Source organism: Papaver somniferum, unplaced genomic scaffold, assembly GCF_003573695.1.
Source record: "Papaver somniferum cultivar HN1 unplaced genomic scaffold, ASM357369v1 unplaced-scaffold_114, whole genome shotgun sequence".
Classification (NCBI taxonomy): domain Eukaryota; kingdom Viridiplantae; phylum Streptophyta; class Magnoliopsida; order Ranunculales; family Papaveraceae; genus Papaver; species Papaver somniferum.
In genome coordinates, this window is record NW_020620381.1 from 899404 (window position 1) to 918317 (window position 18914).

The window sequence follows — 18914 nt, forward strand, 5'->3', positions numbered from 1 at the left end:
ACTACTGACTCAGGTACTTTACATAACGTTTTCAATTGTAGCAATGTACGATCCATCTTAGTTGGCAATGGCAATAGCATTCCAGTTACGGCTTGTGGTACCAAACTTATAACCCTTCCATCTCGTACTCTTCAACTCAAAAATACTCTTGTTGTTTCCGATATCATCAAAAACATAGTTTTCGTTCGTAAGTTCACCACTGATAATCGTGTATCTGCTGAGTTTGATCCTTCTGGTTTTTCTGTGAAGGATCTGAGTTCGAGGAAGATTATCCTTCGTTGTGATAGTTCTGGGGAGCTCTACCCTATCACCAACTCTGCCGTGCCACCTACAAAATCGTCCCAGTTTTCTCCCATTTCTCTTGCCGTCTTTTCCCCAGATATTTGGCATAGCCACCTACAAAATCTATTTATTGTAATAAGAATAATTCTTCCAAACTTTTTCATTCATGTCAAGTCAGTAAACATGTTCGATTGCCATTTTATGAATCTAATTCCACTACTTTTGCACCGTTTGATATCATTCATAGTGATTTATGGACCTCCCCTTTAAATATCAATACCAATTTTCGCTATTATCTTATATTGCTTGTTGATTTCACAAACTATCTTTGGGTCTACCCATTAAAATTCAAGTCCCAAGTTTTCAGCAAATTTTTGGAATTTCGTTCCTTCGTTCAAACTCAATTTAAACGTAAAATAAAATATTTTCAATGTGACATGGACCGTGAATTTGACAAATCTTCCTTTCATACCTTTTCTCGTGACAATGGTCTTGTTTTTCGTTTCTCTTGTCCCCAAACCTCTTCCCAAAATGGCAAGGCCGAACGCATGATACGCCGTGTCAATGACATCACCCGTACCCTTATGTCTCTCGCTTCCGTTCCCCCAAAATATTGTGTTCACTCTCTTCATATGGCAGTGTATCTACATAACCTTCTACCCACCAAAGTCCTTAACTTTCGCTCCCCATTGTCTATTATTTATACGACAACCAACGTATGAACATCTTCGTACTTTTGGTTGCATTTGCTATCCAAATCTTTCATCCACAACTCCTCACAAACTTGTCCCTCGTTCCACTAAATGTGTCTTTTTTGGTTTTCCTCCCAACCACCGTGGATACTGCTGCCTTGATCTTACCAAAAACAAAATTATTATCTCTCGTCATGTAACGTTTGATGAAAATGTCTTCCCATTCACAAATCTCCATACAAATACCCCTTCTAATGTCGAGTCTTATCCTTCCTGTATCCATCCGTCATATAATATTTCATACCCTTTTTCTCAAACTTCCACTGCTGTCACCCAACCCACCGTCCCTCTTCCTGGACTTTATACTCCTCCTCACCGTCGTCCTAACTTATGAGCGTTTGTTCGGAGCGCATGTATTACGAGCGTCCGTTACCAGGCGCATGTATTACGTGCGCCAACGGTTATATTTTGGAATTCTGATTTTGGTTTTCTGATTTTCCGACCGTTTGATAGATTGCAACGGCTCTTTCGTATATCTATATATAGCATTTGACAAACTTATTTCTGCATAATCTTATCATTTATAATTTCTATTTCAAGAAATATAGAAATATGGCACCACGAGGTCCCAATTTTACAACAGAAGAAGATACAATGATATGTAGAATCCATTTAGCCATATCTCAAGATTCTGCTACCGGAACCGATCAACCAGAAAGAGTATTATGGATTCGGATCAAAGATAAGTTGGAAGAAGCCCTGCCTTGTAAACCAAAACGTACTTGGACTTCTATCCAGAGTCGATTTCAGGGAATCAGTAGACAGGTTTCACTTTATTCTGCAAAAGTGTTGGAAGTTGATGGTGAATATCATAGCGGATGGAATGAAGTCTCGAGGGTAAGTAATCGTCAATTTTTGCACCCTTAATAATTATATACATGTAATTGGAACTGATGAGTATTGAAAATAATAACAGGTTGAAGAGATAAGAAAGCGATTCAAAGAAAGTAATGGTAACAAAAAATTTAAGCACGAAGAGTGCTACAAAATTCTAAAAGATAGTATCAAATATTCAGGACGGTCGACGTTTGTGTTTGATTCAGGCCAAGAAATGGAAGATTCTCAGAGTGGTGAGGAAAACGCTGATATTGAGGAAACAATTCCAGGCGAGTCCAGTGATGATCTAGATATTGGAGATATAGAGAACACACGTAAGCGTCAGTTGGGGAAGAAAGCATCGAAACAACTAAAGAAAACAGGGAGAGCAAAATCCAATGCCCAGGAGGAAATGCTAGAGGATATAATTAAGGAGCAGCAAAGTTTCAATGAACATTACAAAGCACAATCACTAATGAAGATGGGACAGAGACAAGCTGAGTTTGAAGCAATACAAGCTAAGTCTGCGGCAAAGTTTGCGGCGATACAAGCTAAGTCTGCGGCAAAGTTTGCGGCGAAACAAGCTAGGCAAGAAAAACTCGATTTAAAGAAAGAAGCGGACGATGACTTGGCCATAATGTTGAAGGATGTCTCTACATTGGACACTGTAACAAGAGAGTACTTCGAACTTCGAAAGATGGAAATACTACAACGCAAAAGAAACCAATCTTAAAGCATGACCGAATTAGTTGAACCTTAATATTTATCATTAATAAAAAAATTAGTGAGTTTTAGTCAATTTTAGTGAATTTTAATTTTTATATGATAAATAGTACATTAGTAAGCAACGTTACAACATATTTTCCGATGAAGAAATACGATACAACATATTTCCATCCCAACTTAATAATTATCTCCAAAATTTGACCATATGTGTTCGATTAAATCTTGACGCAAGCGAAAATGTGTTTCTTTATTGTGTATAGCATGACGCCGATGTGCAGCTCTCATTCTGGAAAGTTCCTCAGTACCTACCCTCGATATATTCACCGGTGCCGACCTGCTACGTGAGTCATATTCATGTGGCCAATCACCGGGAAGACACTCATCCTCCACTATCATATTATGTAAAATAATAACCGTTTTCATTATATAGGCAAGCACATCCGGGTTCCACATTCGTGCAGGTTGTTTGACAATGGCAAATTGTTGTTGCAGTACACCAAATCCACGCTCTACATCTTTCCGTGCTCCCTCTTGCATCGATGAAAATTTATATTTTTTCGGTGTATCTGGTTGTTTAATGGCCATCACAATAGTAGCAATCTGTGGATAAATGCCATCACCGAGATAATATCCCATATCATATGCATGCCCGTTTACTTCAAAGTTCACCGGTGGTGTTTTCCCGTTGATAAGTTTTCGAAAAATATAAGAACGATTCATTACATTAATATCATTGCAGGAGCCGGGCATACCAAAAAACGCATGCCAAAACCAGAGATCATGTGACACCACTGCCTCTAGCACAATACTTTCACTCCCTTTATACGCGGTGTATACTCCTGATTCTGCTGACGGACATCTATCCCATTTCCAATGCATACAATCCACGCTCCCCAGCATCCCAGTAAATCCCCTGTCTTTGTTTTCTTTCAGCAACAGTTCAACATCACCCGCAGTTGGTGAGCGTAAATATTCTTTCCCATATAATACCACAATCGTCTTGCAAAACCGACGGGTTGCTTCTAAAACGGTGGTTTCTCCAATGCGTAAATACTCATCTATTGCATCTGCTGCACATCCATAAGCTAACATTCGGATTGCTGCAGTTACTTTCTGATGAGGGGATAATCCAAGAATGCCACAAGCATCTCTTTTTTGAGCAAAATAAGGATTTCTAGACACCACATCTGCCAATATTCGGTTGAACAATTCTCGCCGCATTCTGAATCTCCTACGAAATATGTTAGCTGGGTAGGTGGGGTTGTCAGAAAAGTAGTCATTCCAGAGAAGTATATCTCCGGCTTCACGATTTCTTGGTATTTTTATACGAGTATGAGACCATTTCATACTTGTAATGGCAGTTCCCAAACTAACTGCTAGATTATTTCGGCTCAATGCAACCGCATCTTCATCTGATGAGTAAAAGCTGTTATCAGAGATCGCAGAAGAAGAAGTAGAAGAAAATTCGGAGTCCGAAGAAGAAGAAGATTCAGCGTTATTGTCACAGTATTCCATTGGAATGTATAGTTTGAGAAGTGATTGGGAGAGTTCGAAGAAGAAGAATATTTGCAGTGTTGGTTTGTATTCACCGAGATATGTAGTATTGGTTTTATAGACACATGATAGACACTTATGGCATTGCAGATTGAAAATGCGAGTGAAAAGAATTGACACTGCAAAGACTAAGACTATAGCTAAAAAGAAGCGACACTGACCGATTGAAAATGAAGGCTTAAAAAGAAATAACACTAATTAAACTACAAGTACCGAAACGGAGGCTGAAAAGAAATCAACATGTCAGAATGAAAATGGAGTCTGAAAATGGAGGCTAAAAAGTAACCCTATATAGAGATAACATACGCACTTTGTAGGAGTATCCAAAGTGGAGGCTAAAAAGTACATATCCAAAGTGGAGGCTAAAAAGTACATATCCAAAGTGGAGGCTAAAAAGTTACTTATTCATCAGTAGGAGTATGCGATGGTGTTTGCCGTGGTGGGATAAACGTCATTCTCGGATGGGGGTTAACAGATGACATTGTTGATGCTTGACTCACTGGAGCCCACACCGCTGGTGGGATAGTTTCAGAAAAACTGCCGAATCCAATAGGGGGACGCGGCGTTTGTTGCATACGGAATTGCATCTGATCCTCCAGGTAATTGTTACGAGCTGCAAGGCCTCGTATTACTTCATCTTTTGCCTTTAAACGTATCATCCTGTCTTCCGTTTCATATAATACAAACTCGCGAAACGCACGATTAAAATCGGCATGTTCTTGAACTAGATTATAAGCTTCAGGCTGTCGTTTAAAAAAAAATAATTAAAAAATGAGATTACCATATATTTTAATATAATGACGGGATGTACTTACGTATGATAATTGTTGTGGTGGTGGAATAGGTACATGCTGAGCAGGTCGTTGAATAAGGTGTTTAACACGGTCACCATCAACCCCGTGTAATTCAACTACCCAATCGACTTTGGTCACGAATTGATGGAAGTTAGTTACATGTCGCCAATATCGCAGATACATATTATATGAAACAGCTTTCACAAACATATTTGCATCTACCCATCCAGCTTCTTTCACAAGTTTTGCTTTCTCATGACTGACCTCGCCAATTTTAAATGGTGGATTTCTAGGAATTCCAAAAGTAGGATGATTTTGCCTCCAAGATCGTTCTCCTAGGTACCACATATTCTGTCAAATTACCAGTAATCAGAGAAAATAAGTTCTTCAACTGAGGATAAAATGATAACTTTGAAGTAATAATGTTCATATAAAAACAAAGTACTAACTGACCTTGCCAATCCAAGTAAATATAACCCTTTTGTTTGAAAGCTCCACATCCCTGCGACCAACATCAGAGTCAAGAACACCAATGGCGGATTCCCACGGTCTCCATGTCACGATGTCTGCAGTCAACTGATTAAGCGCATTCCTACAGTGAACAATATCGATAGTCTTTTTCTTCGCTTTCCACCGGGAAGTTCTTGGCCATTTTTCTTCACTAGTTGGGTCGCACGGTCTACATATGCCCAGATATTCATATCCCCAAAACTACTCCATCATAACCAACCAAATAAATCAACTGCCAAAAAATATACATTTAAATGAAATAAAAATAAATAATAATTTACCTCTAATATTTGGAACGGCCCAGATAATGACTTCTGTCCCCTACCAGATGCGTTGAGTGCCACATACAATTTTGCAAAAGCAGGACCACCCCAGTCATACATATCAACTGCATTTAGATCCTCAAAAGCAGCTAACCAAGCCGCATCAATGTAGTTCTTTGCATTGGAAAAGAAAAAATTTCCCAAAACATACATAAAAAAGGCCCTCGCCACTTTTTCTGCTAGTTTGTCATCCAAATTAGCTGCAACCAAGATATCTTCTTTGAAATACGTAGTCAAAAATTTAATTGTGATTGCATCTGAAATCCACTGTGCCGGGGGGCGTTTTTTTCCAGAGATTGGGGGATCTTCATAATCTAAGGGTTCTTCTATTTCTGGAAAAACATGCTCACGGACATAATCAAATTTGTACTTGACTGGGTTATACGGAACATCATCCCCAATTCCAATACTCAATCCTGTCAACACTACCCAATCAAGCGGCGTGAATCCCATTTCACCAAAAGGGAAGTGAAAAGTATGCGTTGTATCCCACCAACGTTCAACAAGATAATCAATCACTGGGTGTGATGCTTCTCCTATTTCCATGGATAATAAACGTCCCCATCCTGCCTTGTCGATAATGTATTTAATTTTTGGACTATGTTTTGTTATCTCCTTATAATAAACAATGACCGAAAAGAGTGAACCACGATGTTGGTACCTGAATTTTGGATCGCTTGAATATGTAATATCTGTAGAAGCGTGTTTGTCACTATCTTCCAGGCAATTGTAGTTATCTAGGGATACCACGGACGGTGTTGTTTCATCTTCGCTATCTTCATCGAACCCGGTATCTGGAACTTCCAAATCTCCAACATTAGGGTCTATTTCAGGCTCCATTGGACCTTTACCTTTGCGTTTCTTATTATTCATCTTTTTTCCTTGTGCAAATCTCGACGTTATTCTGCTCAACATCTGAGCACGATATAAATACAAGTTAGTAATTGTTTTTTCTGAGTTTACAGCATCCATAAAAAGTTCTATTCTATATTATAGAAGATCAAAATTTACAGTATAGAAAATCCAAAAAATTTACAGTAAATAAACCCCAAGATTATATTTTATTTACTTACAGTATAGAAGATCAAAAAAATTTACAGAAAAAATCTAGACACCGTCTTTATAATACAACTGTTTAACATTTTGTATCTCCCCTTTGTGAGCAACAACAATTCATGTTTAATGGATTTCAGTGAACTTAGTCTATCAGTAAAATTATTCTATCAGTGAAGATGAACAACAACATTTTGTATCTCCCCTTTGTATTCTATCAGTAAAATTATTCATACATAATCAAACAAACAAATTATTCATATTCTATCACTCAAATCATTCTATACATAATCAAACATAATCAAACAAAGAACAGTAACAGTAACCTCATGTTATATGGTTAATGAAATCAAACAAACACGGTTATGCTTAATGAAATCAACATGCAATCCACTCATTCCACCCAAAAACAGCCTAATTAATCATACCTTTAATCTTCAATCCAACCAAAAACAAATTACCCAAAAACAAATCATACCTTTAATCTTCAATCAAATTTCCCCGCACCCAATTAACGAATAAGATTACTCGTTTCTTTCGCAAGAACTCGTTTCCCCGCACCCAATCAAATTTCCGTCACATTCGATTTAGGTTTTGCCCTAGATTTTTCGTCTGTTTTCGTCTTTTTTTTTTCTTCTGTAAAAACTGTTTATGTAAAAGGAGGAGGAGAAGAAGAGATAATCACGTCTATATCCAGACGGATTTTCCGTGCACGCCTCACTCAGACGCACGTATTACAAACGCTTGATTCAGACGCATGTATTACAGACGTCCCACTCAGACGCTCGTATTACAACCGTCCCTCTCACACGAACGTATTACAAACGTCCCACATAGACGCAGGTATTACAAACGTTCCACTCAGACGCTTCTTCTATAAACGTCTCACCCAGACGCATAATCCATTAACGCCCGAAACATACGCATAATCCATTAACGCCCGAAACATACGCACTTTATATCTCCGTACGAGTGATACGCACTTTTCATCTCCGTCCCAGTAGACGCACTTTCCATCGCCGTCCCATATCCGGCGTTAGTTATACTTGCGCCTCAATCAAGCGGGCATTATACCTCCATTTCATTCAAACGCATAATAAAAATCCGCTTCATCAACAGACGTGAGTATAAGTTACGTCTGGCATCGGGCATTAGTGTAAGTTACGCTTCACCAAATTTGGTGTTATCCCACTGCGCTTGGGTCACCCAAAATACCAAAAATTTTTGGTTTTTAGTCTGGCTTTTGGTATTTGGTCCGTTTCATGACTGTGGTTGCTCTTAGGACTTAGTATTTCCTATCCTTAGTTAATTTTATTTGTCTAGACACGTTTCAATTGCTTCCTTAATTCTATTTCGTTATCATATTGACAAGTTCATTTGTCTGGATCGTTCCTAAATCCTAATAATACTCTCCAATGCTTCATAAATCCATATATCAAATTCTATTGAAAACTTTAAAGAGTTCATTCATTTGGTATAATAACAAAGTTTCTTTGGTGGATTTAACTTTATGGTCCAGTTTGATTCATATGATTTCTTTAAGCTCATAAAAAACTGGGAGCGGATTAGAAAACGTAAAAGCAAGATGATAACTCGATTGTTGAGCAAGCTCTTAAGGTTTTACTAAACTTTTGAATTTATCTTGAACTACCTTTCCAAGAAGAAGACTAAGTGAAACTTACCGATCACCCTGATGTCCATTTTACAAGTCCTGCTTGTTTTGAAGTTTATGTTTGCTCAACCTACAACTCACTATCTTTGTTGGCCATCACAATGGCGTGAAATGCAGCATGTGCGTAAGCTCCATGACTGTCTCGAAAACCACTTATTACTGCATTTTCTCTGTATACTACACAAATCATTTCTGCATTTTCTGCAAATCTTTCGGTTTGGATGGTGAAAATGTTTCTACCTCAAACACGAATCTGATGATGATTAGTTGATGATTGATCCGTTGCCTTTTCTCCAAGTGAACAATGTAGGGGAGTACTTGCAAAAAAGCCATCTGATGCTTAAGTTAGCTAGAGTTTTTCACACGAGTTTTAGTGAGGGAAGATTGCTTCCTATATATATTCTGCAAATTTTGGTCTTTTCTAATTTCGAGGTCAACACAAATTGCATTAACTTCCGTGCATACCTCCTCCACAAAAATTGTGTTAATTTCCCTTGCATGCCTCCTGACATATTCCAGAATATATTCTGTAACCTTCTGTAACATTCCTATAGATTATGGAACTAGCCAAACAAAAATGGGTTTAAGAAACCAAGCCCAAAAAATAGTGTAATTGGCTTAGCCAGCGATGTGGGCCGGAAACATCCTTAAGTCAACTGAACTGGGGCTGATAAATCCACCGAATCGCTGACTCGGCTCGGCTGGTGAGTTGGCTCGACCGAGTTAACAAGGATGCAGCGTGAATATCAAGCAGTTAATAGTAGAGGGGTGGAAACATCTAGGGGCCATGAAAATATGCTACGCTGAGAAGGACAGGAAAACCTCGTTGTTCTCCGACGGATGAACGGAGGTGGCTGGCCGGAGGTGTCGGCCTGTCGGGCATGGACGTCGGTCACCTGCTACTGTACCGTTGCCGCCGAAGATAATCGGCGTTGGAGGGGATGATCAGTAGATGACGTCAACTTTAACTTTAACGGAAAATACTGACGACGTTAGCAGTTAACGGAATATTCTGGGTATATGCTAACGGCGTTAACTGTGACTTCTTGATGATGTCATGATCCTCGTTACATGACTACCTAAATTAAATCAATAGTGGAAATCGAAATATTACGTGCACACTCTTTAAGGGATGTGCCAAGATCGGACTCCTTCTTGCTCATGGGCTTGTGGATAGAGTGTTTTGCTAGTGAGGCCTAGTTAGCCATACTTGGCTAACAAGAGGAGTATATTAGGCCCAATGAACCGTCCTTAGCTAATAGGAGGAGATGTTGAGGCCTAAATTACCCCATTTTTGATGTAAAATATTAGGGGTACAAACAGTTTTTGTAAACTCTCCTTAAATCTCATGACGAACCAATGTCTCTGTTTTGCATAGGGTACGGGGATTTAACAGGGTCAACATTTCTCTCATCGCTCTTAGATTCGAGAAAGCCTAAAATAAGACGAACCTATGGGGTATTCCAGACGGTATGAGGAAGATACTGGCCAACTTTCGTTCATCATTCTTATTCGAGTCCTTGCAAGAACATGAACTTTGATAGGAACAAAAAGAAAGTGGGACAAATCGCCCTTGGATATCTTGGGTTGGAATTGTACTATATATCATGCTTCATGAACGGAAGAGTACACCGTGAATAAAATGATTTATATCTTTCACTTTTTTTTTTTATGAGAAGTTGAAAATTTATTAAAAAGAGGAGAATATACAAAAGTCTACAAAAGGTAGACAAAACAAAGAAAGGAAGCAAAACAAACAAGAAGAACTAGAGACTCAGTCGAACACTGTCTCCCAGTTATAAACAGAGTTTGAAAAATTCAGATGAACCCTGTTTCCAGCAGCACTAGCCCAGGACAGCACAAGAGCCTTGACATCCACTGCAATTTCAGAATCAGTCTTGAAACTATACTTGTCCTCCAAGATGCGACAATTTCTTTCTTTCCACAGGATCCAGACTATTGCAGAGGGAATAAGATCCCAGACTACCTTACCGTTACTTGATAGAGAACTATGAGACCAAGAATGAGCCAGCGAATACATAGTTTCTGGGAACACCCACGCCCAATGCGTTTTAGGCATAACAGTCATCCAAGTTTTATATGCCACTTTACAGTGTAGTAGGAGATGTTCCTGAGACTCATTACAATTACCACAAAGAATGCAAGAGCTATAAACTTCCATCCCTTTTCGATTTAACATATCTAAGGAGTTTAATTTACCATGAACAGCACACCATAAGAGGAAAGAGACTTTTGGTGGAACTCCATTCTTATTTACGAAATGATGTGGAAAATTATCAACACCAGCAACAACAGTGAGAGTATGATAAAGAGATTTATCTGAAAAACCGCCTGAGTTGTGAAGCTGTCAACGCCTAGTATCGGGAAGAGTGTCTACAACAGGAGGATCACTACCAATAACGTTGAGTAACCCTGCTAACTGAGTCACTTCCAAGTTATTAAGAATTCTCTTGAAATCAAATCTCCATGCACCGTCAGGAGTAATGTGATCAGCCAGACTACCGAATTGATGTCTATCCAACTTGCAAAGATGGTTAAAACAAATTGCCAGGGAAGAAGTACCTATCCACTTATCATACCAGAAGGACACTCTAGTACCAGAATGAATGCACAAAGAGGAGTTATTAGTAATCATATCTCTTGTTTCAGAGATCGTTTTCCAGCAGGAGACTCCATGAGAAGAAAAAACTGGACCTGGAACCCAATTTGAGTAGTCGCAACCATATTTCTCTACTATGAGCTTATACCATAAACTGGTTTTCTCTACACCAAACCTCCAACTCCACTTCGCTAAAAGAGCCATATTCATAAGCTTCAAGTTAAGAACTCCTAACCCTCCTCTATCTTTATCAGCATAAATCATTTCCCATTTTATCAAGTGAGAACAACTATTATTTCCCCAAAGAAAATTCCTCATTTTATTTTCTAAAATTTTGATCACAGAAATTGGAGCCTTGAACAGGGAGAAGTAGTACATTGGAAGAGAAGTTAGAATACATTTTAAGAGAGCTAACCTACCTCCTTTGGATAGAGAGATGTGTTTCCAGGTAGAAAGACGTGCATCAAACTTCTCCAGAATAGGCACCCAAATTTATTTAGACTTAGACTTAGCTCCCAGAGGCATGCCTAAGTATAAGAAGGGCAAAATATCAGCTGCGCATCCCAGCTCTGCAGCCCAAATATTCATTAGAGGAACATCTCCAATTGCAATCAGTCGAGTTTTAGATTTATTAACTTTCAAACCTGAGATATACTCAAAACAGTGCAAAATTGAGAACAAGTTTGTGAGCTCTTCTTTACTGTTGTCGACGAAAAAGATAGTATCATCCGCATAATGCAAATGATTTACCACAGAGCCATTTTCCACCATAGAAAAACCATTGAATAGACCAGCATTAGCTGCCCTATCAATATATTTAGAGAAACCTTCCATAGCAATGTTAAATAAAAGAGGTGACATGGGACAACCTTGTCTAACTCCCCTTGAACTTTTGAAAAAACCAAAAGGAGAACCATTAATGAGGACAGAAAATGTAGCTGTAGAATAACAAAACTTTGTCCAGTTAATCCATTTACTACTAAACCCCATTTTTCTCAACATAAACTCCAAATAACTCCAGTTGATTCTATCAAAGGCCTTCTCCAAATCGATTTTACAGATTACTCCTGGCTTTTCAGCTTTTAATCTTGAATCAACCAACTCGTTTGCAATCAGAATACCATCTGTAATTTGTCTACCCTCTATATAAGCACATTGAACCTGGGAAATGAGTTTTGGCAGAACTAATTTCATCCTAGTAGCAAGTACCTTGGATAGGATTTTGTAGACACTAGTAAGAAGGCAAATAGGCCTGCATTCTTTAATAGTTTCTATATGATCTTTCTTAGGAACTAAAGTAATAAAAGTGGAGTTGTGTTTGGTATCTATACAACCTGTATTGCAGAATTCCTGCATAGTTCCCATGATGTCAGATTTAATGAAACTCCAGCATTTGTGGAAGAACATAATGGGAAAGCCGTCTATACCAGGAGCCTTATCATGTCCTAACTCCTGAATTGCATGTAACACTTCAGCTTCAGAAAAGTCAGCATCCAAAATAGCAGATTCAATAGAACTTATGCTCTCAAAATCAAAACCTTCCAGAACCGGCCTAATAATCTCCTATTCTTTAAAAAGATCCTCATAAAAACTTACAATATGCTCTGTAAGCTGTAGACTGTCATCAATCAAGACCCCATCAATGTATAATTGTTTGATTCTATTATATCTTCTCCTTGCACTAGCCTTCCTGATAAAAAAAGCAGTATTCTTGTCTCCTTCTTGCATCCACTTAATATTTGATTTAATCCTCCAGGAAACCTCCTCCATTCTTGTAAATTTTTCAAAGTACTTTTTGCACTCTACTAACTCTTGTATCTGAGAATCATTTAACATCGTATCTTCAGCTAAACTATCAAGAACATGAATATCTGACAACATCAGTTTCAATCTTGTGTTTGTATTGCCAAAGGTGAGCTTATTCCACTCCTTAAGCTTTTCCTTCAGTGCTTTAAGTTTGTACCAAAGCTTTAGACTTGAAGTACCTGCAAAACAAAAAGAATTCCACCAGTTTTCTAGTAGATCATAAAAACCAGTCTCCAGAAACCACATAATCTCAAACCTAAAAGGACTAGGACCCCAGGATGGGTCTGAAATGTCTAAGAGGATAGGTATGTGATAAGAGGTAGGTCTAGATTTGGCTAATTGAGAAACAAGAGGAAAATGGGACTCAAAAGCTGGAGAGATGAGAAATCGATCAAGTCTACACATAACAGGATTAGACTGACCATTTGACCAGGTATATCTTTCCCCTTTAAGTGGAAGATCAATAAGGTCATGTTGAGGTATGAAGTCGCAGAAGTTTTTCATGCTCTTAGTGATTCTACAACAACCCTTTTTTTCACTACATTTGGTGATCACATTGAAATCACCTCCCAAACACCATGGCTGCTCCCAAAGTCTGTAGATATTATCCATTTCTACCCAAAACTCAGCTCTATCTTGAGGATTGTTTGGCCCATAAACATTTGTAAGAACCCACTGAAAACCATCTTGTTTGTTAATGCATTGGACTGATAGAGTATATTCTCCCACTAAAGAGTCTTCGACTTCTATCAAATCTTTGTTCCAAAGAATAAGCATACCCCCAGAGCTTTCCCTGGACTGTTGAAAAGTCCAACCAAAATTCGGCTTTCCACAAATCTGAGTAATGTCATAAGCTGAGCAGCGCATCATCTTGGTTTCTTGTAAGATAATAACAGGGGCCTGTATGAGTTGTAGCATCTTTTTCACTATGGATCTCCTGTTGGGTGAGCATAAGCCTCGAACATTCCATGAGAGTATTTGTAAATTCATTTATCAAAAGAGAGTACCCGTTTTTTGATAATACGCCTTGTTTTCACATATGATTGCTCGAGAGCTAGAGGAGAAATATCAAGTCTTCTGCACTCTGTTACCATTCTTTTAGGTATTACACTATGTTCCTCCACACCGGTGTTATGGCAAGAAACCTCTAAGAGATCTGTAACAACATCTGATGTATCTGTAGAAATAGACTCAAACCCAGGGGGATACATTGGAGAGGAATTTGAGGTATCCTCTGCATACAAGTTAGCAATAAAAGTATCAATTAGGCCACCTAGAGGTAAGAATATTGGCTTAGGCTCATGGATTGACACTGGTTGAACTCCCTCCAAATTGACAATATTTTGGACGGCAAAGTCATCTTCGAGTACAGATAAGTTTCTGAAGCTCTTATGTACAGGGCCTTCCATATTAACTTTGATGGACAAAAATCTTTTAGAGTAATTTGGCATACTGTTAAAAGTGATGCCCAGATTGATGCCAAGATTGAATAAACGTTGTACTTCATGAAAAACCCACTCAGGGAAGATGAAACTGGAGCTTTTGTTAACACATCTAGGATAGGTTGGAGTAGGCAGAGGGAGCAAAGAATTATGAACTGGAGGTTTATATAGAGGAGCATGAGACAACATAAGGGTGTTGATATTATGTCGAGGTAAAGGAGGATGATCGTATAAGGTTCTGGGGATTGGGTCGATGATGGAATATAGGTTTGAGGATGTTCTCGTGACATCTTTTGTCATTATCGGTGGATGAATTTTTTTGGTGGATGGAGGAGAAGATAGTTGGTCAAATATTTCGTTGATACAGCATTTGAAGGCCGGTTTTGGGATGAAAGAATCTATCTCCATGTCTGTGGGTGAGTTAACAGCTAATGACAACTTATCAATCTTCTTCCATATGAGGTTTTGTCGCAGAGAGGTATGTGAACTTTTCTTTTTGGGCTTACTTTTCCTCCGTTTTTTGTTTACAGATCCATGATGACCCGTTTTACGTAAACCCTGCCTTGCTGGATAAGGCAAAGACATATCCGTTGAGTTCGGAGAATTTGAAACTTTCCTGGGAGAGTTTACAAAGTTACTAGAATTAGGGAGGATATCTGTAGATGCTCTTTGAATATCCTCCGAACCCGGCATGTGATTTGACCCCGAGAAAATTGCCCCTCTCATCAACGGTTCCCGATCTTTCGCCTGCTTTCTTTCTGGAGCAATGATGCTAGCAACAGAGACGTAAGCCGTGAAGATACCATAATCTGTGATCAGATTAAGAACTCTCGGAATAGAGTTGATCCCATTGACATTACGTATCTTCATACGCATTGCCCTTAAATCTTCAAGCCTTAGCGTAACAGGATCAATCAGCAGGACTATCCATAATCTTTCACTTCAACCACGATATATTCATGGTTTCTGATTGTTTCAAAAGCAATATCGAAAACAATGACTATCCATAATTCTGTAGATGCTATTTGGTTTGGATTCTCTACTTTGCGAAAGTTAGTTATTTACAATTTTGAGGTATTACTACCTCCGCTGTTAAGTCTACTATGTTAGTTTTGGAAGATATTTGATACACTAATATTGCAATAACCATTTGAATAATAGAACCCCGCAACCCTGCAAATAGTGCTTCGTTCTGCTATAAATGGGAAGAGTAATGTTGAACTAATTAAAATATTCTAAGTATCCCACAAAGCACGGGAGATGCTCCGGGAGGTATTTTAGGAAAACCAGACTCAGCCCGTGCAAAGCACGGGCGTACCACCTAGTGTAATATAACATTTGGTTGGCCGATAGCGGTCTTGTCCCATGTGTTGTCCAGCTTCATCAGAATGGATGGTTCCTCCAATTCACATTACCAACCATTCTAGGGAAACTCCCCATGTGTTCTCTAACAATAACCTTCTAGTAACATATAACTTCTCAGCACAACACCTAGCTTTACATTCTACCTCAAGGTTATGAATGTGAACCATAACAGCATATACTGTTATGGAAGTAAACAGTAGTAATTACAGTTATAGCTAGATAGACGAAATGATTTTTATATCTGACGCTCGGTGAAGGCAATGAAAATGCTTTGTCGGCTTATGTAGCCAAAAACAATATGTGCTTATGTGAAAAAATCATTAAAGAATATGATTCGAATACATATTGAATGGTAACAATTATCCAAGGACCACCAATGGGAAACTGATTAGAATCACCACTTGGGGTTGTAAGAATATTTTTATATGATTAAAATATTCCTTTGGACCAGTGTAATAATCTTGGTAATCTAGATTATTGCTATACTTATATCCGGTTTCATTTATGGAATTATTCCTAATATTTCTTCTTTGATAGACGGTCGAGATTTAATGCCAACACTAAACCCTAAGGACTTGGTCCTCCTTCTGCCTATAAGAGGAGCACAATAGCCTTCGGTATTGGGTTCGGAGAATTGATTATTCATAACGTAAGAGGTGAAGAAGGAGAAACCAAAGACCTCCACAAGGTATTACGGCTACACAAAAATAATCGGTGATGTATTACGGATTAGCGTTGTAAGGTATTTCTCTTAGACTAATCTATTCATATTTTATTGTGTGATTATCATGAAGTTCACGATCCTAATTAAGTATTTATAAAACTAAAACTTATAGGGGTGCGTTACAGCATGTAACCTTAGAAGTACGGTTGTGGCCCCAAAGTGGTTTTTTCTTTGTTGAGTTCACTTGTTGCGTCCTTAGAACCACAAAGCTCTCCACTAATTCGTCTCACTGTGGTAGAATATAAAAAAATGGACCACACACTCAGTTGTTGTATAATTTAGCTGATTGTAAGGGTGAAAATATCACACAAGACAATTATACAAATTTCGTAATGGATAAAACTACCCCAAACACGAAGAATTAATGATTACCAGAAGACAAAGTGAACGAGTAATTATAGAACACGGATAGGCCATCACGCGAGATAACAACATAAATACTAGCCCCACTAGAAGAAGCACGAAAAGACCAAACAACAACATAATAGAGAGTGACAGCCTCCAAAATCCTGGCGCATGAGACAGAAATAGAATCGGTCAACTGAAACCCCGAACGTGAACTAATGTTGTCTTCTACTAATAAAATTGTCTATATAAAGATTCAAAATAGAGAGAGAGAAAGGGATGGATCAAGTAAGATAGGCTAGAGAACTGTGAGTAGAAGAAAAAGAAAATAAGTTCATCTTGTAAGTTTATATTTCTGTATCTCTCCATTGTAGTGTGAATCCTACTTTGAATCCATTGTAAGAGTAACATATATTCATAATGGAAGAACTGTACAAGATCATTCAAGTGTCAAAGTGGTGCATAACATCATTAATGTTTGAGTTGATCAATATGACTTAAGCTTTGTATTATTATCATTATTGGGTGTAATTGTGGGATTTTCAACAATTACATTTTGGCGCTCGAAACAGGGAGGAGTAAAGAAATTATCCTCCCTTGATAATTAGAAAGTTTCAAATCATCACTCCCCGAAATTTCTTTTCCATATCCATCACCTCATTTCAAAATCATCACTTCTCACTTATGTACCTCATGGAATCTTAATAACGTTATCACCAAGAACTCTACATTCAAAAACCATCACTTCTCATTTTATCGTTTTCTTTCGTCATCTTTCGGAATTTCTTCGAACAGCCACTCTCTCAAGAGAATTATATATCTCAAACTCTCCGAGAAACTCACTGGTAAAACAATCTCCCAAGATAACCTCCTATAACCAAAAGTAATCAAATCGTATTCACAAAATCGAGAGTAGGGCGTGTTCTGGCTATACGAAGAAGCAACAGGATAAGAGAAACAAGAGATGCCGGAGAGACCTCAGCTGCTGGAAAAAGACGAGACCCTGAATGACCAAATCGCAACTGCAGCTTACTCTCCACCATAGAAAAACAACCAACGGAACCCCATAACTGCTGCACAAGACCCACCGCAGCAGAACAACAACGAGGAAAGAGTGATCTACGAGGAAGGGCTAGCTCATATGACTAATATAAAAACGGTGGAAGAAGAAAATCAGGTAGGAGATGAAAATCAGATGGGAAATGAAGATAACCTAACCATGCAGCAGTTAAGAGAACATCTCACACAAGATAGGAGAATTGAGAAAGAACTAAGACAAAGACTTGAGAAAAGTAGGGAGAGAGATGCAGAATTAATAGTGGAACGAGAAAATATGGCACGACGGGATGCATTTTTAATGGAAGAAAATTACAAGCTAAATGAGGAAAGACAAACTCATACTGAAGGAGCAGAAACTCAAACAAGCAGAAGCTCAGTAAGACGTAGAAGAGAAGAGTAAGAAATGGGAGTACGTGAAAGAGAACGAGAATGAGAAAACGCACGCGACCGAGAAAGAAGGAAGCACGAAAGAAGAGAAAGGAGAAGAAATTGCGAAAGAAGAGAAAACCAAGAGCGCGAATACCAAAGATATGATGGAGGGAGAGAAAGTGACTCAGAGTACGAAGACCAAATACACGACAGGAGACAAAGAAATATGGTGGACCATGAAGAATTTTGACAAGCTGATGCAAACCAAGCTATACATAATTTTCCATAACGGGTTTGTTAGAGCACTGCTCGGTCGAACTCGCAAGCGTTGCTATCTCAAGATTCTTGTCAAGTTTAGATTCCAAAACTATAGGTCTTGATTTCTAGTCTACTTATAGTTAAGTCTCGGATTAGGATAGAAACTATAGTTGAGCTTTAGACTTTACGGCGTTCAGTGATTGAAGACGAAGAACTACTAAGGGGAGCTTGTGGAAATTCATCAACAAAGTGTATGTGACTACTTGAACTCGTCTATCACTCAAAAGTGTATCTACACTATCTCTTATTTGACACAAAAGTCGTATAGCTATATAGCCTTTGATTATACACATTTGATATACGAGCAGAGTTTAACTCGCTTACATATTTCTCGAAATATGTGTTGGTAAGATTTCACTTCAACCAAGTTAATATTATATTCTT

The 18914-nt window shown here is 38.4% G+C and overlaps 3 protein-coding genes and 1 long non-coding RNA gene across 4 annotated transcripts; 2 read left to right on the plus strand and 2 right to left on the minus strand.

Moving 5' to 3' along the window:
* Positions 1–1717: 1717 nt before the first annotated feature.
* LOC113328739 lies at positions 1718–1992 on the plus strand. Its single transcript, XR_003349535.1, has 2 exons — positions 1718–1871; positions 1951–1992. It is a non-coding gene; the product is annotated as an uncharacterized LOC113328739 (long non-coding RNA).
* Positions 1993–2031: 39 nt separating this feature from the next.
* On the plus strand, positions 2032–2710 carry LOC113328740. The gene is made up of 2 exons (XM_026575756.1): positions 2032–2385; positions 2419–2710. Exons 1-2 carry the CDS (start codon positions 2086–2088, stop codon positions 2581–2583), a joined length of 465 nt encoding a protein of 154 aa, XP_026431541.1. The 5' UTR covers positions 2032–2085; the 3' UTR covers positions 2584–2710.
* A 43-nt stretch (positions 2711–2753) lies between these two features.
* Positions 2754–3923, minus strand: LOC113328710 (putative nuclease HARBI1). Its single transcript, XM_026575732.1, has one exon. It carries the CDS (start codon positions 3921–3923, stop codon positions 2754–2756), a length of 1170 nt encoding a protein of 389 aa, XP_026431517.1.
* Positions 3924–4531: 608 nt separating this feature from the next.
* LOC113328711 lies at positions 4532–6478 on the minus strand. Its single transcript, XM_026575733.1, has 5 exons — positions 6419–6478; positions 5716–6173; positions 5378–5635; positions 4946–5275; positions 4532–4873 (listed from the first exon to the last, which is right to left on the minus strand). Exons 2-5 carry the CDS (start codon positions 5908–5910, stop codon positions 4532–4534), a joined length of 1125 nt encoding a protein of 374 aa, XP_026431518.1. The 5' UTR covers positions 5911–6173; positions 6419–6478.
* Between the last annotated feature and the right edge of the window lie 12436 nt (positions 6479–18914).